The sequence below is a fragment of the Saccopteryx bilineata genome, chromosome 7 (assembly GCF_036850765.1).
Source record: "Saccopteryx bilineata isolate mSacBil1 chromosome 7, mSacBil1_pri_phased_curated, whole genome shotgun sequence".
Taxonomy (NCBI): domain Eukaryota; kingdom Metazoa; phylum Chordata; class Mammalia; order Chiroptera; family Emballonuridae; genus Saccopteryx; species Saccopteryx bilineata.
Genome location: NC_089496.1, coordinates 67836636 through 67863271, shown reverse-complemented (window position 1 = coordinate 67863271; position 26636 = coordinate 67836636). Strand labels below are relative to the sequence as shown.

Genomic DNA, 26636 nt, shown 5'->3' with positions numbered 1-26636 from the left:
TTCAAAAGGAACAAAATCTTTCCTTTCTTCCTATGTGCCCGCTTCCTCATGAATAAAATGGAGCAGTGTCTAACGAACAGGCATTGGCTCTAGAGTTGGACTGATGTGGCTTAAATCTAGGTCTGATCCTCATTAGCAGAAAGATCCCAGGCAAGAAGTAATTAACCCCTTAAGTCTCCATTTCCATATCTATAAAATGGGATGATGAGTACAGCCCTAAAATAGTTGTAGTGACAGTTAGAAATAATTTATACAGGCAGCAGCCAGAACTCTGCCCACCAGGACACAGCAGGCGAGTGGTAAATATGCCTAAAGAAGGGAAGGCATTATTAACGCACGTGTATGATTCAAGGAGCACCCAGTAAGACCATTACCTTGAGGTGAACCAGACCCGTTTTATGACCCATATAGAAATGTCAGTAACATTTCTGTCCTGAGTCATCAGCTTTTTAACAACCAGCAAAACATGTACTTTTAAAGATGCTATCTAGTCATTTGGGTATAAAATTATATGTATGCAAACAAATTATAATTGGGGAAGGGTAGGAACATACCAGCGCACTTCATTGGGCTTTGCTGACCAATGCTAATCATAATGCCATCTTGTATTTATTTATCCAGAATTTAAAAATAATAAAAAGTAATTTTTAAAAATATTCTCTCGCCCTGGCCAGTTGGCTCAGCGGTAGAGCGTCGGCCTGGCGTGCGGGGGACCCAGGTTCGATTCCCGGCCAGGGCACATAGCAGAGGCGCCCATTTGCTTCTCCACCCCCCCTCCTTCCTCTCTGTCTCTCTCTTCCCCTCCTGCAGCCAAGGCTTCATTGGAGCAGAGATGGCCCGGGCGCTGGGGATGGCTCCTTGGCCTCTGCCCCAGGCGCTAGAGTGGCTCTGGTCGCGGCAGAGCGACGCCCCGGAGGGGCAGAGCATCGAACCCTGGTGGGCGTGCCAGGTGGATCCAGGTCGGGCGCATGCGGGAGTCTGTCTGACTGTCTCTCCCTGTTTCCAGCTTCAGAAAAATACAATAAATAAATAAATAAATAAATAAATAAATAAATAAAATAAAAATATTCTCTCATTTGGTCCAACACTACTGCTGTCCTGAGTTGTGTTCATGGAGTTTAAAAAAATAAACAAACAATCAAACCTGCCTGTTATTTACACACACACAAAACAACAAAAAACCAACTATGTCTGGAATAAAAAAATTTCATGTCTCAAGTTCAGAACACAATCCAGATTTTCAGATTTTGTTAAACTGAGGTTTAAAAAGAATCACTCTAAAAACACCAAAGGGGTTATGTTCAGGGTTGGAGTATGGAGGGGTCAACAAAACTCAAGATTATGCCCTGAGGAAATGCTCAGGGGTTCAAAATTCATTTCTCTAAATGAGTTAATTAAACTAAAGCACTTGGAGAAATGTTCCATGAATATTCAAATTGTGAGGCAACCTCATTCAATCTTCACACAGCAGTTTGTTAGCTTGGGTAGTTGGGAGTAATTATACTTTTAGAAAAAGCCCCAGTTGGTCCTGGCCAGTTGGCTCAGTGGTCTGGTGTGTGGATGTCCTGGGTTGGATTCCCAGTTAGGATATACAGAAGTAACCATCAGCTTCTCCACCTCTCCCCCTTCCCCTCCCCCTCTCTCTCCGCTCCCCTTCTCCTCCTAAAGCCATGGCTCCATTGGTTCTAGCACATTGGCCTTGATCTTTGAAGATGGCTCCATGGAGTCTCCTGCTCAGGCACTAAAAATAGTTCAGTTGCAAGCATGGCCCCAGATGGGCAGGGAAGTGGCCCCAGATGGGGGTTGCCAGGTAGATCCTGGTCGGGGCTCATGCAAGAATCTGTCTTCCCTCCTCTCACTTGGAAAAAGAGGGGGTGGGGTAAAAAAGCCCTAGCCAGCTTAAAGAATAAAGTAAGTAAACACTTTTAAATAAAAGAGTCTACGGAGCTGGATGGGGGAAGTTTCAGCTAAATTTGTGAACAAGGTCAATCTTATAATATGCAGAGATCCAAAACACAACTACATACAGCATTTAATATCCCTTAGCCACTTTCTCCATGTGTGACAAAAGTAGAGAAAAACACTTCACATTTGTCTCCAACGCTTCCTGGGGAGCAAACTCAAGAGAGCTGAGAATCAGTAGGAAACCCTTCTGGAGAGAGGCTTTGCAGTTCCTCTTTAACTCTGATACTACTGCAGCACATGCACAGCTATATGGTTTCCAGAAAGACCAGTAAGTGAGCACTCAGTAATTTTTAAAGTTGGCCATTACAGCTTGGGAAGGCAAACTGACGATGTTTTGAGTAAAGGGGACTTAAGAGCCCAGAATGTGAACAGCCAGTGCTCACGTGGCAGCTGCAGGGAGGGGCAATGAGACTTACAGACACTCCCTGTGCATCCAGATAACACGCCCCGGAGAGGAACACTGGTGACGCTTTGGAGATCAGAGACAACAGAGCACGGAGGCTGAGGGAGCACGCCTTTGTCACAGTGGCTAACCTGGGTCACCAGTGGGCACTCCTGACTAACCAGCACGGGCCGTGCACTGCTGAGCAAGGTCTAAGAGCACTTCACGTCATCTGTTGTCACCAAGACCTCATGGGTCCTTAAGGGAAGACTCAATTCCTAACAATACTTCCCAAGTTTATGGTTCTTTCTTTCTCTCTTTCTCTCTCCCCTACATTTAATTTAGAGGGACTGGGCGGAGCAGGAGGCATCAACTCCTCCATATGTGCCTCAATCAGACAGGCTCAGGGCCTCCAACCAGCGACCTCACGGTCCCAGTCGACGCTTTATCCCCTGCGCCTCCACAGGTCAGGCTGAGTCTGTGGTTCTTAGTGGCTGGCTGCACAGGAGAGTAACCAAAGGAGCTTTGAAAGAGTTCGCTGCACAGGCCACACACCCCCAGCCCAATTAACTCAGACTCTATGGGGATAGGGCCAGGTAGCAGTGTATCCCAATGTGCCAAAGATACACTTTTTTCATTTTCATTTTGGAATGTAAAAGTCTTCTTAATGATAGTTGGCATAAAATATTCTATTGGTTTCAGGTATATTACGTAGTGATTTGATATTTATATACTTTACAAACTGATCACCACAGTCAGTCTAGTAACCATCTATCACCACACAAAGGCACTGTGATTCTACCGACTGCAGTCACACATTGTGCATCACATCCCCATGACATTCATAACTGTAAGTCTGTGCCTCTCAGTCCTTCACCCCCATAACCCAGGCTGAGAGACTCTCAGTGCAGTCAGAACTGAGAGGCACAGGTTTAGTCCTTAACAACATGTATGTAGTTTTACCAGATGAAAACTTTGTCATATGTACATGCAAAGATGCCTTCACAGATGAATTAATAAATCATGAAGACCCACATGAGGACTTCCTACTAATTTAGATAATTACATGTGCTCGTCATCAATTGTGAGACAAAATACACATATACCCCATTTCTCTGATCTATTGCATAAAGTGCTAAGGAAGGACAGATCTTCAAATTCAATGACCTGTTATTAATGTGGGACTGTGGGACCAGAATATGCACATTCTGGGTGCAGGTATTCAAGCAAATTGGAAGTGAAAAGCTCCCTGGCCCCAGCCTGTTGGCTCAGTAGTAGACTATCAGCACAGTGTGTGGCTTTCCTGGGTTCAATTCCTGGTCAGGGCACATAGGAGAAGCAACCATCTGCTTCTCCACCCCTAACCCTCCTCTACCCCTCCGCCTTCTCCCTTTATTTCTTTCTTTTTCTTTCTCTCTCTTTCTCTCTCTCTCTCTCCCTCCCTCCCACAGCCATGACTCCATTGCTTCGAGCTAAAAAAAAAAAAATGGCAGGCCCTGGCCAGATGGCTCAGCGGTAGAGCACTGGCCCGGCGTGTGGAAGTCCTGGGTTCGATTCCCAGCCAGGGCACACAGGGGAAGCGCCCATCTGCTTCTCCACCTTTCCCCCTCTCCTTCCTCTCTATTTCTCTCTTCCCCTCCCGCAGTCAAGGCTCCATTGGAGCAAAGTTGGCCCAGGCGCTGAGGATGGCTCCATGGCCTCCGCCTCAGATGGTAGAATGGTTCTGATTGCAGCAGAGCAACGCCCCAGAGGGGCTGAGCATTGCCCCCTGGTGGGCATGATGGGTTGATCCTGGTCGGGCGCATGCGGGAGTCTGTCTTTTTGCCTCCCCCGCCACTTCTCACTTTGGGAAAAATACAAAAAACAGAAAAAAGAAAAAAAAAAGCTCGGTTGCTGAGCAATGGAGCAACAGCCCCAAATGGGCAGAGTATCGCCCCTTAGTGGGCTTGCCGGGTGGATCCTAGTCGGGGCGCATGCAGAGGGGTCTGTCTCTCTGCCTCCCCTTCTCTCACTGAATTAAAAATAGAATAAGGAAAAGTGGGAAGCTCCATGCTTACCAGGGCTCTTCGTGGGAGCCAAGAGAGACGCCGCATCAGGACATGGCTCTATGGTACACCAGCTTTCCCGGTTTATCTGAGGGAAGAAAAGAACAGGCGAGCTTCAGACCGTGAAGTAACGTGGCATGATGTTACCGCTGCTGCAAGCATCTCTACTTCACCATCACTCCTGTTTACTGCTTTACAACTTTACCACAGAGCGGATAAACTTATTTTAAGAAAAATACCTTTTCACAAGACAAGGCAAATGATAGTGTTCTAAAGAGGCTTTTGGTAAAAGTTAGGTTTATAAAAGTAATTTTTATTAAATTTAATATAATTATTGAAATTCCCATTAGATATTTTAATAGTGCTCTCTCAGTAACTGCTAAAACAAGTCGACACAAAATCAGTAAGGATATAGAAAACATGAAAAACATTATCAACCAATCTGATCCAATGAACACATACAGAGCACTTTACCCAACAATAACAGAGCACACACACTTTTCAAGTGCACGTGGAAGATAGACCACATTCTGTGGCATAAAACAAGTCTCAAATCTGAGGATTAGAAGCACATTCTTTAACTTAAACAGTATTACATTTAGAAATCAAAATCAGAAAAATAACTGGTAAACCACCAAATATTTTAAAAGTTAAAAAAAATACCTTCTAAGAAATCCATGATCAAAGAAGAAATCTTAAGGAAATATTAGGTATTATATATTAGAAATATTTTTAATGGAATAAACCTAAAACATCACCTATAAAAACTTGACATACAGTTAAAACGGTGCTTAAAGCAAAATTCATAATACAGAATGGTTATATCAGGAAAAAAGTCTCAGATCAATAATATAAGATCTGAGAAAGAGAGCAAAATAACACACAACAAATATTTAAAAATACAAACAGAAATTAATGCAATAGAAAACAGATAAACAGTAAAATCAATTAAAACCAAAAAGTGATTCCCTTGAGAAGATACAATATATCAGTATGATTCCAGCTAGATTGACCAAGAAGAAAGGAAAAGTTACAAATTATCAGTATCAGAAATTAAAGGGAGGTATTATTACAGATCCTATAGGCACTGAAAAGGTGACAAAGGAATATAATGAATGACTTTACTGCATAACGTTATAAATCCAGATAGAAGACCTTTTCCTTCTGTTTCTGAGGAGCATGAAAAGCCCAAGTGTATAAACCGAGGAGAGAAGGATGGCTCTGAGAACATACATGTGACACATCTGTTCTCATGTTAGTCTTCTTCCCAAAAGGCAATCTTTTACGGCTGAGGTTTTCACATTAATGAATAAGATGGTCCTTTGTATTATCTACACTCTCCTTAGCTCTGAGACTAGGTTTGGCACAAGATTCCTGTTGCCAAGTTAGGAGAAGGGGACAGAATAGGAGGAACAATAGCATCGGGGCTGCTAATAACTTGAGCCTTAGGAGAAAAACAAAGACGATGATTATGAGCCCTTCTATCCAGATGTTGCCCCGATGGAATCTCTGAGCTATCAGTCAAGTACAGGACTGGACACTTGAATGGGTAAGGATGGGAACAGTTCAAGATGATTCACAAATTTTGTGTAGAAAGCAGCTCAAAATGAGGAAAACAGAAACTTTGCCATTAAGTATCCACGTCTTTTGGAGGGATAAGTTACCAAAACACTTTCTGGCTCTGACCACATTCATGAATCTTTAGCTAAAAAACCAAGCGGGTCTTTTGTTCATAGTACTTCCATGACAAGCTGATCATGGACACAGCAGGTATTCAACATCCGAAGTTCTGGTGAGGTGTGGCACTTCTGCCCACGGGATGACACAAGTGACTTCAGAAGAAATGCCAGACCCCCCTGCCCCTCCTGCCCCAACATTATTTTTCTTTCCCTGGGACCCCTCGTGATTACAAAATCCACACCCACGTTGTATTCCCATCAGTCTGAAAATAGAGTTGTACATATTTTCAGCAGAGGGAGTTGCCTTTTGTTTTTGGCAGTGTTTTTGCTACTGTTTATATCCGAACATCCTAATAATACAGCTCATGGTTACACCCAGCCTTCCCAGCCAGTGTCCGTATTTACTTCCTCTGCAACTGTCTCAGGAGATCCAGCCAGAGTTCCCAGTCTGAACAAAAGGAAGCAAAAACCCACCATCCGGACATGGAAGCCAATGCTTGAGTCCAAGTCTTTTCAGGGAATCAGCCTGTGACTGAGCAGACGCTGTAGCTGTCCTCAGTCTTCAGCATTCTTATCACCTCTTTGCTACCAAAGGCTCAGAGCAAACCGACTTTGCAAGGATATATATTTCTCTGGACAATAACACCACAGTTAAAAGACAAGCTACGCCTTCTGAGCTTTAGTTAATGAGGTCACGTGGCCTGCTCAAACATCAGGAATGGAGAGAAAGAAGGTGGTCCCCCTCTGTAAACACTTTCATTCAGGGCAAATAAAACATTGTTGCTTATCTTTCACCCTCATTGACACTCTGAATTACTAGCTACAAAATGTGCTCTTGATAAACAACCAATAAAACGAGGAACCAGGTTACTCAAAAGTACAAACTTAGTAAAACAGAAATAGCCCAACTAAAATCAGTTTCTATCAGCAGTTAATCTGAGATTCTCACCCTAATTCTGACTAATTTTACCAAATTTCTGATCCCTGGTATCCTCTTGTGTTAAGAATGGTCTCAGGGATGCTCATCGTGAGTCAGCTACTGAACTGTGTTGGGCGAAAGCGCCCCTCCCTCACCAACGTGGGAGGTCAGTACTAGCTCACTGAAGGGTGTGCAGAGAAACAGGCATGGAGTCACCAAAGGATTCTGCTAACCACTAAAATTCTTCCATAGCCCATTTTGAGTTTGTGATTCATAATTACTAACCATGTACCTTAAGGCTCAGAAGTCCATATATGCATTAAGAGAGGATAAGCAAAAGAATGTCACATAGTGAGGAAGAGGAACACATATGTGTGTACTTGGTTAGGGGGTGGGGGGTGAGAGACAAAGAAATATCACCTTATGTGTTATTATTTAGAAAAATATTCTGAAGGGAAGTAAGATTTGGCAGATATTGAAGGTTGATGGTAGGAGGAAGCGAGAGCTGATACGACGAGACAGACCAATGTATGCAGCCCTAGGAAAACCTCAAGGCCCTGATGCAGGAGGACTGCCGAGAATAACTCTACAGACCCAACAAAGAGAACAGCTCCAAGTGCAGAGTAAGCCAACAAGTGTGGGCACACAACCCAGGAGGGGAATTCTGAAGCTAGTCTTAACCCACAGAGGATTATCAGAATGCCAATGGAAGGGACTGGAGTTGTAAATGTGGAATACCAAAGTGACAGGTTCAAAATCCAAATTTTGTGACTACTGTCATAGTTCACCTCTGTGATCCTATACCAACTTTATCAGTACATTAAATACAGTTTATATAACATGATACTTATGAATCCATACTGACAAATCCTTAAAAAAATTATATTGATTTTGGAAAGACAGAGAAACACTGATTTGTTTTTCCACATATTTATGCATTCATTGGTTGATTCTTGTATGTGTCCTGAGTGGGGATCGAACCCACAGCCTTGGTGTATCGGAATGGTGCTCCAACCAACAGAGTGAGCAACCCGGCCAGGGCCATACCTACAAATCTTAAAAGATTAACTCATTCAACTAACAAATACTTGTTCTGTATTTAATATAAATTAGTGACAGTGCTCTGAGTGCTTAGATATAGTTAGTAAACATATGAAAAAAATTAAAACTCCTTATTATAAAAAGCAAACTTTCACAGATAAATGCAAAATCCAAAAATGGAAGATGCCAGAACAGTGGTGGTGCAGTGGATAGTGTCGACTCAGGATGCTAAGGTTCCATCGTTCGAACCCCCCAGGTTGCTGGCTGGAGTGTGACATCAACATGATCTCAAGGCACTGGCCTGAAGCCCAAGGTCACTGGTTGAGCAAGGGGTCACTGGCTCCGCTTGAGCCCCTTGGTCAAGGTACGTATGAGAAGCAATCGATGAACAACTAAAGTGAAGCAACTACACGCTGATGCTCATCTCTCTCTCTTCCCTCTCTCAAAATCAATTTTAAAAATATAAGGAATAAAAAACAAAAATGGAAGATAACTGAAGAATACTTCTGAATAATTTTTTTAAAAGAACTGTAGAGAAAATCTGCTACAAATTGTGTGACAAACTGAAATGATAAGATCACACCCCTGTCTAAAGACTTACAGAAGGAATTCCTGCCCTGAGAAAGAAAAGGGACAGACACAGAGGAAGACAACATGAGGATGCAGGGAAGGTGTCATCCTCAAGCCAGGGGACACCTGAGGGCACCAGCAGCCAGGAGAAAAGCATGGGGCTGACTCCCCCTCACAGCCCTCAGGAGGAATCAACCTTGCAGGCACCTGGCTTTCAGATGTCTGGCCTCTAGAACTCTGGGACAATAAACTTCTACTGTGTAAGCAATAAATGCATGGATGAATGAAGTGATGGAGTTAACTTATAAGATTTCTTCCAGTATGAAAAGTATAAGACAGAAAAACATAAGCATTTGTATATATAAATAAAAATGTATATACATATTCATGTAATGAAAGGAACTAGTAAATGCAAAGGAAAGGTCTAGGACAGCAAGAAAAACCATGAACTTTGAAAACAATCATATCTGAGGTTGCATCTTATCAGCTGTTACATATGAGCTGTGAGACCTTTGGAAAATCACTGCCTATGTGAATCTGTTTTTCCATATGTAAAATGAGACTAGGAATGTATAAACTAAATGCCTGTGTCTCCATCCACTTCTTCCCATTTCAGACCACAAAACCATTTTACCATGCTCGGACTACCATAATGGCAACCTAACTGATTCCCACACTGCCAGAATGATCCTGTGTAAACATAAACTGAGAAGCAATGTATCCAAACAAAGCAAACTCCTCCCCTGGCCCCCGAGACCTGGTGTTCTAGGTCCTACTTCTGCCTCCAGGCTTCTCTTCGGGTCCCCACTTACTCACTTACTCACGGATGCTCCTGCACAGAGCTCTGTCAGTCTTTCCACCTCAGGACCTTGTATCTGCTGCTTGTTTTTCCTAACACTCCTTCCCTGGGCATAGCGGCCACATTCTCATCCTGCAGGGATTGGTTTTCTTAAATGTCAGCAGGGAGAAAGATCTCCATCTAAAAGAGGTGTCCTATCTCTTCCTATACAGCTCGCTGCTTATTTCTGTCCACCTAGTTAAAACATATCGTACTTTATTTTATTGCCTGTCCTTAAGCAATTGGAGGATTTGAAAGAACTGAATGCCCCGTGGACTTAGCACTATGCCTGGCATCGAACAGAGCATTACTACTGATTTACTATATGGCTCTCAATGGTATTACCTTCTCCTCTGCCTCCAAAGCAAGGCCATTAACACCAAGCGTACCTATCTTATTTCAAAGTGGAAACGCGTTGTCTTCCGGACAACGCGTTTCCGGACAAACGCGCTGTCCTCCTGTGTATTTATTTGTAAAATAAACCGCATGTTTTCTGAGAAGTGAAATTTTCTCTACTGAAAATCTTTCATTATGTAGCAGTCAATATGGTATAAACAAAGAATACAAACACAGATTCATCTAAAAACCTAATTATATTCCTTATTAGCTATCATCTTGTGTGTGGGAGGGGGAGGCTGGGGGGATCTTTGTCACTCGAGTCCTTTACTCGCCTCACCACGGCTCAACAGAATCCTCAGTTCTTCACATGGGGATGGAGGGAAACAGCTGCTGCCTGACAAGCCTCAAGTGAAACAATGTTTACAGAAGTCCTTTTGTCAAATCTGTAAAACAGGACCTAGGAGGTCAGTAAGCCTACCTGACTTAGCTCCCTCGTGTTCATGTCAGTTACAGCATCGAGTTCTATATACAGTAGCCTGTTCTAAACCATGGTATTCCTTATGATACCTAGTCTGAGATTTTCAACCTTCCTTCCTTCTTTTCCTTTTCCCGAAGATATGTCAAATCATAAAGAGTCAAGCATATAAAGGTCCTAAAAATTAGGCTCTCCTACTAAATAGATGAGGACCAAGTTTTGAAACATCAGTGTGAGTTCACAAAGGAAATCACACGTCAGAGAAACTGAGTATATCGGAACAAGCGCACAATGCCAAGTTACCAACTGCTCTCAGTCTAGGCCTGGCAAGTCCACCACCTGACAGTGATGACAGAGGGACAATGAATGACACCACTCCACCACAAAGCACAACTCCTGTGCCTAGCCCCTAGTCCAACGTGGTACTTCACTGGCTCCTGTGTCCAGCCTTCTGGGCCCATTTCTTGGCCTCAATGGGTCAATGATAAAAATTAGGGAGTCTCAAGTAATAAACTGAATTGATAAACCAATAAAATAGCTCCAGTGTTTCCTGAACTGGGGCAACGTGTTCCCCCTCTGCCTAGACTTCCCCAGCCCCAGACTCTCACCAGATCGGGCACTGCGGTTCTTCTGGCATCCCCGAAGCACTTGGTAAGCCTCCAATTTTCCCTGCTTTTTCCAGAAAGCTGCTAAACTTCCAAAAAACACTCTCTAAGTCACCTAATATTCCCAGACTCATGACTGGAGGAGTCTTTACTAATTTTAGATTCTAGGATGCCCTCTGTGAGCAATTAGCTTCCGGACTCTCCGCCCTATCCGCTTAGACACCTACTGCTGGAAAACAAACAGTCAGCTATCCCAGAGTCCCAGGCTAGACCTGGAAAGCAGTCACCCAAGCCGAAAGGACGACTTTGCCGCTTTTAACAGACTGATTGGAGAACCTTCCAAAGGCAATAAATGTTGCCTATTTTTCCCCTAAGGAATTGTGAGTGAAGAAATAGAGGAAACAATAGAAAAGGCTCAGACAGAAGAGAAACTAAGAGACAGAAGTGATGAGAGAGAGACCGCAGATAAGGGTCCCCAAATAGACAGGGGCTCGGCGTGGGAAGTGAGGGGGCGGTGACCACAGGGAAGAAGGGACAGAGACCTCGCAAGAGAGAGCAACTCTCAAGATAAATTTCTCCCTGAGATTTTCAAGAATATGAGGCTCTCTGGAGCTTAGGTATGCATTTTAAAGCAGGAAAAATGTCACTTATACAGTAAGTGGCTCAATGCTGATTACTGAGCCCCATTATTGTTGTTCAGCTGTTCTTTTAAGAACCCTGAGAGCGACAATCCGATCCCCATCACACAACGTGCACACAGAGGCCTCAGCCCTCCTCCCAGAGCAGGTGTCCAGGGACCCAGCTGTCGGAGGGTCTTTGAGAAAAAAGAGCCCGAGAGCCGGAATGTCTCCAGCCTGGCCCCTTACCTTCAGCAACACCACGTCCACAGTCCTGTCCACCTTGGAGATGTCACATAGGCTGTAGCGCCTCTTGTGCCGTTCGTACATACTGACCAAGTGCAGGGGCGAGGGGGCCAACCGAGGCGATGTGCCCACTGGTAACTTGTCCGAAGCTCCGAATGCCCCGCGGAGAGCTGGGGAGACCCGTGCCTTCCAGACTCCTCTCTCTACAAAACCCTCCAAGGGTCAGAAAATGACTTCAAAAGAAACCAGGCGGAATCCAATTCCTTGAACCGACCGAGAACTTTCTGGCAACTTCAGAGCACTGGGATAAGGAATTTCTAATTTGTAACAGAAACAATAACCGCCTCCCAATGCTATACTTTGTGCAGATCTTGACTGAAAGAGAAGCACACACCGGTCCCATCATAGGCGACAACTCCAGAAAAAAGGTTCAGAGCGAGCGGGCTGAGCATACTGGCCGGCGCTCGGGGGAAACTGAAGCCGGCAGTAAAAATCCAGTGGGTTCTTGGTCAGAAAGAGAAAAAAGAAAAGGGAAGAAAACTCTATTTCAAAGAGATGACAGGAAAAACCTTCCCATTAAATTCTGTTCTTGCTTTAAAAAAAAGAAAATAAAGACATGAAAAATCAACTTTTTCTTCACAGGAAAAAGAAAGCAGAAGCTTGGAGGTTCTGTCTCACGTCCAGCCTTCCGAGTCTATGTCTCGCTCACAGGCCGCTGGGCTTGGTTCTGATTTAAGCTGGAAACATGTAATGACAGCAGAGGGAAAGGAGGAAGGGAAGGCCCCTCCCCCTGCTCTGCTCCCTCCCTCTCCCAGGACTGTGGGCCCAACCCAGCCCCCTCCCCCCTTTTCCCTCGCTCTCAAGAACGTCACAACTTGCCCTTTCAGCCAGCACCAACAGCACCAACAGCCTTGGACGTTTGCAAACCTAATTGCAGTGGTGGGAACATGATTCACCCTCGAAGGAAGAAGAGAAAAACAAGGCTTCCTTTTCCAACCAGCTTCCTCCACCCCCTGGGCCGCCGCCTCCTCAAACTGTCCCCCATGGAAAAGGCTTGGCCAGGCGTTTCCAGATGCAAGGAGCGCTCTGAAGGCAGGGCAGTGTGGTAATGAGGGGAGGGGGCTGTCACCTGAACACTACAAGCATGCACAACATACTTAGCTATTCCACCAAGCAGGAGAGATTGAAACTACCCAAGGCACACACTGTGCCTCCTGGCCACAGGCAAACCAGTGATTCAACATGAGAAAAATGCTAGCCAAACATTTCAGGGCTGCGTCTCTAGGATCCAGAGTGGCTTCAAAGGTATCTGACAAGGTTTAAAAATCACCTGAAGAGGACAGGGGCTTTTGGAGGGTACAGAGGTGGGGGTTAGGGGTGGCGTGATACATGGAAGGGGGCTTTAAAGAAAATTAAAGAGGAAAGGAGTAAAATGAATGGGTACACATGTCAACACTTTCTGTAACTAGAGGTCACCCGGCGAACTTCTCCCTCTTCAAAGCCCCCGCTCCCGTGAACTGAGCCCTGCGTGGTTTTACTTGGTTGACTTGTGTTTTACTATTTGAGACCTCGTTAGCCCCCGCCTTCTGGAACTTCTCAGGAGCCAGACCTATCCCAGAATTCATTCTGTCACTGCAGACATTCTCTCACTCGGGCTGGAAATGGTTTGGGAGAGTAAGGAGGAAGGGGAGGAACCGAGGGAAGCAAAGGAGGGGAAGAGTGAAAAGAAAAGAATATAATAAAAAGATTTTCTCCTGGGAGCACTAGATTGCTGACTTTGTTCAAGTGGCCAGGAGTCCTAACTAGGTCTGGAGGGTGGGAGCAAGGGGGTGCAAATACAACAGAAAGGGAGAAAAGAGATTTATTACGTGAATTTCTGTCGATAATGCAAACAGCACTGGTGATAAGGTTTTCCGGGAACCACATATACAAGGGGTCGCCGCTTTCTCGGGCCAGGCATTCGTGTTGCTCACTGGCTCCAAGGAGAGAAATGCAGCCAGTCCTGCTATAATGCAAGCATTCTCCCCATCTGTCTGTTTACACTACAGCTGCTAGAACCCACTCAAAGCCTTGGTCCCCCACCCCTCACTGTGGGGACAGCCCCTCATCCCTGTTCCCCCCATGCCCAGTAAGCCCTGGCTCTGTGAGGTCACCAACACATACACGGGAACAGAGGGTGCTTTTCATTACAGGGACGATGGAAACCAGAAGAAACAAGATGATTAGGAAAAGATTAAAAGGTTGTAAACAAAATTCTCACTCTGGCTTTACCAAAAGGGTGGGAACCTGGTCAGCAATGTACAAATACTCTGAAACGGGGTCTAAGGCAGAAAGTGCAAGATCCTTTAGGCTTTCGTGTATGGAAAATTAATAGCCGATTATCTTTTCTATATGGACTTTCAACAGGCTGCAATTCAGAAATTCGGAACTCTTCCTCTTCCCTACAGGAACACGAAGCTGCCTCCCCTCCATCCTCAGTATGGTCCATTCCTTGCTGCCGCTCCCTCTGCTTTAATTAGATTCAAATGTTTCCTGCTCCCAAGGTTCCCAGGCTCCCTCCAGGGACCAGATGCTCTAATCACAGTAAAGCCATTCTGCATCCAGCTTCCTCTAACTACTGACTTTAATGTATGTAATCTATATTGATTCAACAGCTAGTGTGTGCCTTGTAGTGAAGGCACACAAAATTAATAACAAGGTCTCTGTCCTCAAGAAGTTTATATAATGAGAGAAGAATCTGTTTCAAAATAATGTATTCATCTAAAATGGCCCTGATTTGGAGACATACAGACTAACCTTTTTAATTTGCTGGCTTTGCGCTATAGGCTGCAAATGTAGATTTCTGGCTTTTTCTGGACACATACACATATTGAAATGATCTGGAACTGTCCTTACGGATCCTGTTCCTTCTTGGAGAACAACTGCTCTGGGTGGGGGAAAAGAGTCTGTTTTTCTTTCCCCTCGGGGTCTGCTCACCACTCCCAAACAGAGGACGACGCTGCAGTCCTGGGCTGGTGCCACTGATGTGACAATTCCAACTTTTTATCAAAACCATCTGGAACCACTGAACAGTTATTCTCTTAGAATTTTCAAACACCGCAACCAATCATTTTAAATCCAAACTAGAGCTGAGAGTTACACATTTTCGTTTTGAGAATATTTCTTCTTTCCTTTAATCTTGGGAACTTGTAGTAAATATACATACATACATATATATAGATATAGATATAGATATATCTATATCTATATATATATATGGTCTACCAGAAAGTTCTGTTTTTGGAATAAAACAAAATACAAACTTTTCTTACCGTCAATAAACTTTATTAAATAATATAATTGCCATTATTATTAATGATTTCTTGCCAGCATGAGGGCAATTTGTATATCCCATTTTTGAAAAATGTTTTATCTTTTGATGCGAAAAATTGAACCAGTACTTGTTTGATATTTTCTTCATTTTTGAATTTTTTGCCCTTCAAAAAATGTTGTAAGGACAAAAACAAATAGTCGGAGGGTGCTAAGTCCGGGGAATATGGTGGATGCGACAGACATGCTTCTGTAGCATTTCTTCCTTGTTGAAATTCATAAAAATTACAGTGGCATAAAAGAACTTTATCAGTAGCCATGGGTACACTATCGCTTCACACATAAGACTAACATGAATCAACTTTGTTTTAGTTAATTTGCTATGTCAGTATGTATACATGAAGTGATAAAAATAAAGCACACATGCGCCAAATAAACGTGCTTACGTGTCGAAACTTGTTGTGATAGAAATGGACACAACTTTGCGGTAGACCTTATATATATTATCTACCATCTCTTACAATAGTAGTTATTCAGAAGCTTAATTCTCTCTCCCCTCTCTCTGTGTCCTCCATCCACTGTCTATCCACAACAAGGGGCCCCAAATTCTTCAACAGAAGCAAACAGTGCTTTTAGTCTGTTGATACCACAGGCCAAACATTAGGTTCTTAAAATTCCAGAAAATCAAGTACAGCTGGGGCTCGACTTACGACCACGATTGGTTCCAACAGACCGGTCGTAACATGATTTGGTCGTAAGTTGAGTAGGCTATATGTACAATACTGTGAAATGATGTTATAAAAATCTTTAAGTCATATTTTATCATAATTTTCTTTTATTATTGTTATATATCATAATTTTCTTTGTTCATTTTATGCCATTTGTATCATCTCTACACCATTTTGTTTCTTATTTTTACATTCGTCAGGTTTAAGTAAAACACTGCATTACCAGTACAACTGGTTTAATATTTGCAAAGACAATTTCCTCTTGGTAGACATCTTGGGAGGAGTTTGATGAAAAATATCTGAGACACAAAACACAAATTGCTGTACCGAGTCTGGGATAACAGTTGAAATGGTGCACGTGGAGATGGTAGTGCTGCTGGAAGCTGGTCCGCACTGTCGTATGCCCAGCTGGGCAACGTTTGCGCTGCCAGACGCGGAGCAGTCGTGGCTAGCGATTGTGGTCGTAAAGTCAAATGGTCATAAGTTGCATAGGTCATAAGTTGATCAATATTTGTATAAAAAGATTTTATGCATTATAATTTAACCATAGCATTTTCATTCATGAATTAAAATTTCCCTTGGTTTATTTGATTACGAGATATAACACCTCACCCAGATTACTCAACATTTTCACAGGCCCTAGTTGGTGCCTTTTGTTACAGTTAGGGCAGAACCTGCCTGAAGTCCCATAGCAAAGTTTCTGAATTAGGACACCAGCTAGCGGACATGCTAAAGATCCAGACAGAACGCCCAAGCCCAGGAAACAAAACAGCAGCATGTGACTGGGCACTGTGACCCACAGACGATTACCTCAGTCTCTGCAGAGATCATCAGGTGGTAGGGTGAAAACCCAAGGTTCTTTCCATACTGGGTGTCCCACTATTTCCCCCAGTAACCTGGGATAATTATTCTGATTCTCTGGACCAAGGTTTCCAAAACTGTAACTGAGCGGAGACGAACACTGGATCATACCTGAAAGTCCTTCTCGGCCTGACAGCATTGACCTGAGGATAAGACATCTTTATCAACTGCCACACAGCTCAGAGGATGTGGGTAGATTCAGAGGATAAAGAAAAAGGAATTGAAAATTTGCTAAAAACCTGTTGTAGAAAACAAGCAGTGTACTCTTGCATAATTATATCTGCCACCTTCACTTTTCAAAGGAAAGGAGGGAACGTCCATCACAGTTGACAATTTTCACTAATCTATGATTTCATTAACTTAAAAATTGTGAGTTTTCAAGAGTTATACATTTGTTGGTGGCCAAATTTGCTAGAATACAGATGAAACATTAGCTTCCACTTGAGCAACTCCAGTCTGCTTAAAATAACAGAAAACTTCAAAATAGGATGATTGAGTAGCTAAGAAAACAAAGAAGAAAATTATGAACAATGACTGCGAAAGCCTTGTTTTCATCTAGGATTTCCTTTTTAATTTCAGCGAAGGTGTTCACACACTACTGGTCCTGGCCCTTCTCTGACTCACAAGATTTGGAGGTTCCAGGAAGGTTCAAAGAGGAGAAGAGGAAGGCCTACAGAGTGGTCAGCCAGCAACCCTTCAGACCAGCAGCAGAGCAGCAAGCAACAACTTTGCTTTAACCCTTTATTGCCTTTGCAAGAAGAAATCTTAAGATGACTTAGCTGGGAGCTAACAATGGCAAAAAGAATTTAAGATGGAAAAACTATGGCCCTGGCTGGTTTGCTCAATGGTAAAGCATCAGCCCAGCATGTGGATTCCCCGGGTTCAAAAGCTGGTCAGGGCACACAGGAGAAGCGACCATCTGCTTCTCTACCCCTCACCTCTCTTTTCTCTCTTTTCTCTCTCTCTCTCCACCCCCCCCCCTCCTGCAGCCATATCTGGATTGGAGTGAGTTGGACCCAGGCGTTAAGGATGGCTCCATGGCCTCTGTCTCAGGCGCTAAGAAGACCTCTGTTGCTGAAAATGGAGCAATGCTCCAGATGGCCAGAGTATCGCCCCCTAGTGGGCTTGCTGGGTGGATCCCGGTTGGGGCACATGTGAGAGGTAGTCTGTCTCTGCCTCCCCTCCTCTCACTGAATAAAAGAAAAAAAAAAGATAGAAGAAATATAAGAAAAGTGAAGCTTTAAAAAAGGTCTCTTCCCAAACTCACGCTCCTCACAGAAAATAGGTCTCATGGAACAAGCCCACAAATGTTCAACTTCACCAAAATTACCAACAGCTAGGTAAAATAAAAGGGGGAGGAAGGAAGAAAGGAAGACAGCAGAATCCTAATTTCAAGAGGAAAAGTTGTGACAGGATAGCTTAATGTCTAGGAAAGGTGTCGTGGGGCAAGATTTATTAATAACACCATTTACTGAGTCCTTCCTGTTTGTCAGGTGCTTCCACCCGTACAATTTCATTCACGCCCATAAAGCTGTAAGGTAAATATTACTACCTATGGATGAGGAAAAGTCACACTCAGACTTTGTCAGCTGTTTAAGGTCACACAGCTCGTAAAACCAGTTTGCATTAAACTCAGTTCTGTAAATCTTTCTTTGCCCTACACGCCTTATTTTGCCACTTGAGAATTCCCTTAGATTAACCCTTTGAGTAGTGAGTTCTTTTCATGTTCTCTGACCCCTGGGAGTGAGTTTTTTTTTTTTCAAAAATAAAATTAGTTCCAGTTACAGTTTTAGTAACTTAAAATCATGTTTGATAACCAATTTATGGAAACAAGAAGAACATACATTTGCCTTTTATTAATGTAGCCTTACATATTTTTAAAATAAATCGATCGCACTCTGGATGGTCAGGAGGCACGAGAACGTACACGAACGTTCGTACTACTCAAAGGGTTAAAAAAATAATAATAAAACTCTCATGGGGAAAAACATAAGTTAAAATTCAAGGAAAGAAAACTTAAAAATTCATTACACATATCATCAATATTCTTACACTTGATGTCATACATATGTCAGGACAGAAAGATGTTATTTTTTCAATTAAAAAAATGACAAGCGGTTCTTAATTATAGAAAGTATAGACAGAAAGTGTGTCTATTGAATTAAACACATTCAATTTTTTGGTCCACAGTTTATTACTTGACATTTCAGTTTTTTAACAGACTCTCAGTCTAGTCACATGCTAACAGCGTCCTGCCCCTTGAGCTGCATGCTGGTCTCACTGAGTGGAGGGAACAGGCACTTAAGTTTCTCTCCCAGACACCCAAAGGGGCTTCAGATGACTGACTCTGTTCTCATTTATCGCCACAACCACAATCCTAAGACTTTTCCAATGGCTGACCAGATAGTTACTAAACAACAAGAAATGTTGTCAGTGTTAATGTATACAAAAGGGAGTAGCCTAAATGAGTTGATGAATTTAAAGGGTAAAGGTCCTGGCTGGACATGAAAACTCCTGTTCATAATAACCACACCCTAAAAAGGAAATCCCATATAAATGAAAACGTATTGCATTAGGAAATTTCTTGACTTATTCTTGTTATTTTTAACTTCACGGCAAAAAAGAATAGCACTAGCTCAGTCACTCAGTCAGACAAGCCAAAAAATGACTCAGTTTCCCATGGAAGAACTTCCCTCATCCCTGCAGGCAGACACACTACTATACAGTCATACCTTCCAAAAATGTGGGGGGATAGCTTATTCAACAAAAAAAACTATTTTTTAAACACTACCACCAGGTCAATTTGGGCATTCACTCATCCCCCAAAAGGTCAATCTGGCTGTCTTCATTTAGAGACTACTATTTATTTGATCATTTTATTCAATCTAGTATTCTAAAAATGTTTAAGGAAGTGTAATACGACGTGTTTACCTCAGATTCAACTGTGAGAATTTGCTCTGGAATAGTTGTTACCACAAAAATATGCTGGGGGGGGCCTTTGCTCAAATACACATAAGCAGAGAGGTCCCCTACTGTGCACACCCAGGAAGTGAAGGGACGACTGGCAGGAAGGTGACTTGCTACCTAGCGAAACGGCTCAGAGGAGCCAGGCTGCCCATGCAGGTTACATCAACTTCCTGTCCCTTCGCTTCTCACCTGTAAAATGAGCACAAAATAACAGAGGCAAATAGTAAAAGAAAAATTTTGTTACAAGAAATAAATGAATTATTACATGGAAAGTATTTTCCATAGTGCTTATGGCATAAGTATTTACAAATGTGGCTGCTATATATATATATTTTTATTACCATCATTGTATTTTTGCCTTATTTTTAAAAAGAGATACTTAAATCAGCTTATGTGGGTGCATGTGAAGAAGACCAAGACTGAAATTCTGACCCTGGCTTGGAACCAGACCGCCATGTTTCCTCTGAAGATACTCTGTATCATGGGATGGGGAGGCAGCAGGCTTCCTGCTCTCGGTAAGTGCAGAAGGTGGGCGGCAGCCCCAAAAGCTAAGACTGAAAGAGCTGTCAAGCGTCCCAGTGCCAAGCTGTTTCATGTTTTAGTTCTTTACAAAATCAACATAGGACTGGGAGCTCAGATGGAAGAGTCAGCCTTGGGAATAAGAAGAAAAAACTCTCCATCTGAGGCAGAAGGAAAGAAGTAATAAAAGACACAGATATTTATAGAGTTTTCCTGGCCAATATCCAAGTGCCTAATTTGGACTGAACTTAGAGTGTCCTGAACACTCCCCACCCAGGAGGCTGAAATACCAGTGTGACCCACTGGGATAGAGAGCATTTATCTGTCCCTTGGATGGGACTCGGGGAGAGTCCAGCACCACCCATGACAGCTTTTCTGTGGTCTTGTCTCTCACCTGTCCTTGAAGACGCTTCTGGTGCTGTCTACACAAGCAGGTGGTTGTGCTCAGACTAGACCTTCCACCTGGCTGCCCCAGGTCCTTGGTCCTGTACTCACGTCCTTCCCCATCTATGCAAAACTGGCCAAGTCTCTTAAGTTCCCCTCCAATGCCAGCACATCCAATGCCTGCAGTAAACACCTCTAAGTCAAAAAACTGACCACTCCCACCTCTGCCTCAGTTAGAACTGTTAGCACTCTTATCACACTCAAAGCACCGCTGATTATCACCGTTATCTGGACAGCTGTCGTACAAGACTCTCAGCACAAGACGTCTCCTACTTCTTTGGATTTCCTGCAGGTTCTTGGCCATACCATCCAACAAACGGTTCCTGCATGAATGAATACTCATCGTGGTCTGAAAAGAATCTTTCAGGTGAGGCCGTATATTCTCAGGACGAGAGCTAACTAGCGTAGGCAGTCTAGATTCAGAAGATCCTTTAGTCATAAATTAAATAAGCCATGGATCTTCTGAAACAGAGGTCTGCATCGGAGGGAGAGGGCATCTGTCTCCTCTGCTCCCTACAAACAAATGACATGAGTAGGCAGACCTTATCAATAAACAGGATGTATCAGGAATTACTCAGCTAGTGGAATAGTTTCTCTGCCTACTCTGATTGCTTTTAAATACATATGGGTTTTTAGAGTTATATCTATTTGTTCATAATTCTCAATAGTGATATCTTAGTACCTTTTTTCTACATATGAAAGTGTCTTTCTGGAATTAACGTGAATGTTTTCAACACAAATCTTGAAAAAAGGAAACCTTTCCTAGCCAAACTAAAAATAAATAAATATATTCTGCACAAAATGGTAAATTACTAGAGACCAGGCTGCATGGAAGCATTTGATAATTTATTCAGATGTGTGTGCGTGTGTGTGTGCGCGCGAGTGTAATGGGTCAGGTGACTGCACAGCACTAACTGGTGGTGAGCTATGTTAAGGACAGGGTATCTAACAAATCAGGTAATCCAAGGAGATAGTAACAGTTAAGATCAAGTATCATCAGGGACACCACCTGGGCTTCCAGTATTGAGGAGGACACAGCTGTCCCTCCAACTTGCTGTCTACAAGACTAGAACTAACCTCTCTCCTCCAGCTCCCCTATGAGGATGGTACAAGATTAAGCATTAGAGGTCCTGGCTGGCTAGCTCACCTGGTTAGAGCACTACCCCTGATACACCAGCCCTGTGGGTTCATTCCCCGGCCAGGGCATACTCAAGAATCAACCAATGAATGCATGAAGAAGTGGAGCAACAAATCAATGTTTCTCTCTAAAATAAAAAAATAATTAAAAAAAGAGAAGCATTAGTGGTCCTCAAAAGAGGGCAGCAGTAATTATATGGTTAACTGTTATTATCTTTGTTTCATACAAGGTGAGTTTTCTGGGTGAATCCTAACGGTTTGAGGCCTCCAGTTCTTACACTGATAAACCAATTCCCACACTGATAAACCTGGAGAAGCTTAACCCATTCAGTTTCACTACAAAGTCAATTTAACCAAACTGTCACAGAGATGAACCACTCTCCCTGGTCCATTTCTAAATACTCAGAATAAAGGGTTATCAACAAAGAGATTTCACTTCTCTACCTGATTTTTAGTTGCAACTCCTGCCATACTGACTAAATCGAGTTTTTAAAATCTCAGCTAACAAAACTTACAGGTTTCAAATATATTTGTTATGAAAATAAGAAATAGGATCTTAAAAAGAAGGCCAACTATTTAAAGTTATCAGTGCCCTGAAGGAGTGAAATTAATAAATGGACTAAGTAAATAATGGACATTCTTGGGCAAAGTTCACTGAAGCATTACAGAAAACTGTCAACTAACTAGAAATGAGTCCTGCTGAAGTTCTTTCGACGTTACTTTTTCTTTGAAGATACTCACCATGCATCCAATATGATCAATGCCTGTCATGTGTGAGATAAGGTGACGGGTCCCTGTGCATGAAAACAAGGCAAAGGCAGAGGGCTCCCGTCTGGCACCGAGCAGGACTTGTGTCCACGCCACCACCCCGCACGCCGGGTGCCAGCCTGGGGAAGGACAAGAGTGCGCCGGGGGCCTGAGTGAGCCAACAGTACAGTGAGGGACAAAGCAGCACATGGCAAAGGGTCTCACAGACGGCGAGAGTGCCCAGGGATGCACTTCAGGCAGAGGAGGCCAATGGGCAAGAGGACCAGGAAGAGTGGTTCATCTCTCTGTCTGTGTTCAGTTTAAATAATCCCCTTTGCAGTGAAACTGAACAGTGGACTTAAATGGAAACAAGAGGTGCGGTGTAGCTGATGGGGCCACACACGGGCCTTCAGGAGCCACACTGTCAAGTCCATGTCTGCCACACTGCAAAGTGTACAAACTAAAGACCTATTTCATTTGCTTTCAGCAAAAATCTGTGGTCCTGGCCAGCTGGCTCAGTGATGGAGCGTAGGCCTAGTGTGTGGATGTCCTGGGTTCAATTCTCAGTCAGGGCATACAGAGGAAGCAACCATCTGCTTCTCCACCCCTCCCCTCCTCTTTTTCCCACCTCTTCCTGCAACCATGGCTCAACTAGTTCAAGTGCATCAGCCTCAGGCCCTGAGAATGGCTCCATGGAGCCTCCACCTCAGGCACAAGAATAGCTCAGTTGCGAGCATGGCTACAGATGGGCAGAGCACTGGCCCCAGACAAGGGTGGAACCAGGTTGGGGCAGAGGCGGGAGCCTCTCTATCTCCCCTCCTCTCATTTGGAAAAGAAAAAGAAGAAAAAAAATCTGTAACAGGAAATAGTGGTGGTTCTCAAGGTATTGTCTATAGAGCGTTGGGGTCCCAGAGACCTGTTCAGGCATCTGTGGGGTCCAATATTGTGACAGTAATGCTAAGATGTTATCTGCCCTCTTCACTGTGTTGACTTTGGCACAGATGGGCCTCAGCATGAAGTGAGCAGTGCCCAGGTGAACCATACTGTTCACTGCCACATACTCGCAGTTCAAAGCAAAAACATTTTAACACGGAGCATCCTTGATGGAGCCGTAGAGATTCATTCCATTAAATTTCAACCTTTCGGTACACCCGTCATTTTCTGTGTGACAAATGGGAAGTACAGATAAAATACTTCCGCACACAAGGTATGATGGTTATCTTGAGAAAAGTCATTAGTGAAGTCATTGTAAATTGTTAGCTGAGCTACCCACTTTTTTATGGAACATTTTTTTTACTTGAAAGGAATGACGATGCTTATTCAGACCTTGGGTATTTTCTTGAAAATGAACAAAATGAACCTGTCTCTTAAGAGAAACAAATGGCAGTATTTTTCACTGATGATAAAATTTGGACTCAAGTGCAAATGTGACTTTTGGAAAACTTGTACGTGCTACTATGAACTTGCCCATTTACCAATACAATAAAAGATATTTCTAATGACGTTGGTGGTGACGTGGACAAATGAGAGTTTCTAATATTGTAGAACAGAAAAAATTGAAAGAGCTGGATTACTCAGTAAATCAGTATCTTCTAATGCACTGATGTGTGCACGATGTTAGAAATCATACAGGAACAAAAGATCTGTTCAAGGCACGGGACAGACCAGTGAATTTCAATGTACCAGGGTATAAGAAGTTCAATCATGGGATTTCAGATTCCACACTGCAAGTAACTTTTAAGAAGCTAGAATCTCTCGATTCTGGTATATTATCAAGTAAGACCATCACAATTATCTAAAAAGAGTGTTAGTGTCAACTGGTGTGCACTTTCATTAAATAACAGTCAATGACAGCCATAATGATATTTCTGAGACAGCAAGAGAAGGAAAGGCCTGGCCTGTGGTGGCGCAGTGGATAAAGCATCGACCTGGAACCCTGAGGTCGCCATTTCAAACTCCCAGGCTTGCCCAGTCAAAGCACAGATGAGAAGTAACTACTATAAGCTGATGTTTCCCACTCCCCCGGCCCCCCTTTCTCCATCCCTCCCTCTCTCTCTCTCTCCCTCCCTCCTCACCTCCCTCCCTCTTCTCTCTCTAAACTCAATAAAATCTTTTAAAACGAGAGAAAGAAGGAAAGTTTTTGTTGTGTTTAATAAGCCAGCCAATGTGTAAATATTTTGGAAATATTCTCCAGCTGACTTCCAAAATGAAGCTCCAGCACTTACGATTTTCCCTGCAGCTTCCCGAAAAAGCTGCCGTTCCAGGCAGACTGCAACCAGGTTCCGTGGAAAGGAAATGCTCTATTCTACTTATAAGATGGTCCTCCTCCTGGGGCCCACAGTGACTCGCAGGTCACAACTCTCAGGAACTCAAGTCAAAAACATGGTGGGAGGACATATACCGTTTTCTCTCCCTGCCAACGTGGAGTTCTCTCTCAGCTTGGCTACTGCTGTGGTCATCAGAGTATTTGTTTGGGGGGGGGGGGTTTGGGAGGAGGGGGGATAATACATCCCTTTTACAAGGTTGCCTTGTTAAATCGCAAAATTCAATGACATGCATTTGCCAAATGTTTTCATTACTACTTGATGATAAAAAGAACTTATGAAAGGGACATTTGTTCTGTTAAAGTAAATGCCCACATTTCAAGTCCCGTCTTTTATCAAAGGTGGCCCAGCAGTGCCTCCACTTAATAGCAGCTGCTGAAATTCCCAAGTAGCTGTGTATATCAAAAAGCATGAGACTTGCTTTTAAAAATATTTGGCAATTTCCACTTTTTAACTTATATATAAATTTGTGTAATCACCTTCGTCCATTACATTAAATTAATTATGTGATAAAATCCTTTTCGGAGGAAGACGAAAGTTAACTAGCCCTTCCTTCCTCTTATACTGAAATCTCATTTATACTCCATCACCCTCGCTCTGTGCTGGGGTGATGCATCACAAGCTGTCATATGAACAATGGCTATAGGAGTCAGACCCCATGGGTCCCTCACAGTTGCTGGCATGTCACCCTGTCATAGGCTGGTGACTTGCAGATGCTGTGAAGAGACGCATGTGCAGTGCCCGTCTGCTCCCCGGCCACGTTAGAGCTCTCCAGCTCCCCTTTCCTTCTGGTACCTCCTCTATCCTGCGCCTGGTCCCCCTACCCAGAGCCTTAAGGAGGAAGGCAGCTCAGGCAACCTGTCACATGTTCAAGTTCGGACACCCTCACATTGCTCCAGCAATAAATGGGTGGTACTGAATAACCCGCAGAGTGAGTCTAAGCTTTAAACACAAACAGGACTGATTCAGAGATCCTAGTCTCAAAGGGCATGCATTACTCTGTTCTCTGTGTAAGGCCCACTCCTCCCCAGGGCGGCGTGCCAAGCAGCAGATGCAGGCAGTGCAGACACTGGCCCTGCCAGGAGGAACACAGAGATGACAGAGCTTGGCACGGTTCAGCACGGTGAGCGTGCCACCCTCCACGCCTGCAGGGACCGTGGGCACATACAGACGCACTGTCCCTGTGACGCCGAGGACAGCAGACGGCTCAGCATCTCCTAAGAACCCCCACTGGCTCCACAGAGGACTGGAGGTTATGGGGGATGGAGTGGAGTGTACCCATGACAAACTTCCTCAAAGTCTACAGGACACAGTCTCTGGACTTCAGAAGCAGACCGAGGGACACCGTCCACATTATACTGTAGCTCAATCTTTAAACAGTGTTTCTTCTCACAGCTTTAGGCACTCCTTTGAATGGGTTCAGCTGCAGTGGCAATCACGTTCAAGCTCCATGTCAAAAAAGCCAGGATTTATGTGCTTTTCCTGAGTCAAGGAGGAAAGAGCAGTCTCTGGAAGAAAAACACTGCCCGGAGCCTGAGGTGAAGCCGACACAGGACCACGCTGCGGCACGGAGGAGGGAGCAGGCCAGGGCCCCGTTTCCTCCTGCAGCTCATCCCATCAGAGCGACCTAAAGACTCCTGGACTCCTGGGAAGGAACACGGCCTACTGTGCTGTGAGTATGCGGCGATGACAGGGACAGGAGCCGCTCTGTGGCAACACAATCATGACACGTGCATCACTCTCTGGAACTGGAATGAAAAGATCGACTTCCTATTTGGAGGCCAGCTGTGCTATCAATAGGGGAAAAAATCCCTTGAGTGAAGCAGGCAGCATTCGCAGAGTGCCTGGTAGGACATCACCACCAAAGGTAAACAGCAGG

The 26636-nt window shown here is 43.8% G+C and overlaps 1 protein-coding gene across 18 annotated transcripts in view; it reads right to left on the bottom strand.

Moving 5' to 3' along the window:
• Positions 1-26636, bottom strand: part of AKAP13 (A-kinase anchoring protein 13) — a 287475-nt gene that overhangs the window by 84421 nt on the left and 176418 nt on the right. For 17 of the 18 annotated variants that reach the window (XM_066239247.1, XM_066239251.1, XM_066239252.1 and 14 more), the window contains one exon: positions 4405-4480. In XM_066239247.1, coding sequence (XP_066095344.1) covers positions 4405-4480 — 76 coding nt within the window. Of the gene's footprint in view, positions 1-4404; positions 4481-11724; positions 12425-26636 lie in introns of those variants that run through there. The other variant, XM_066239265.1, reaches the window with a different exon arrangement.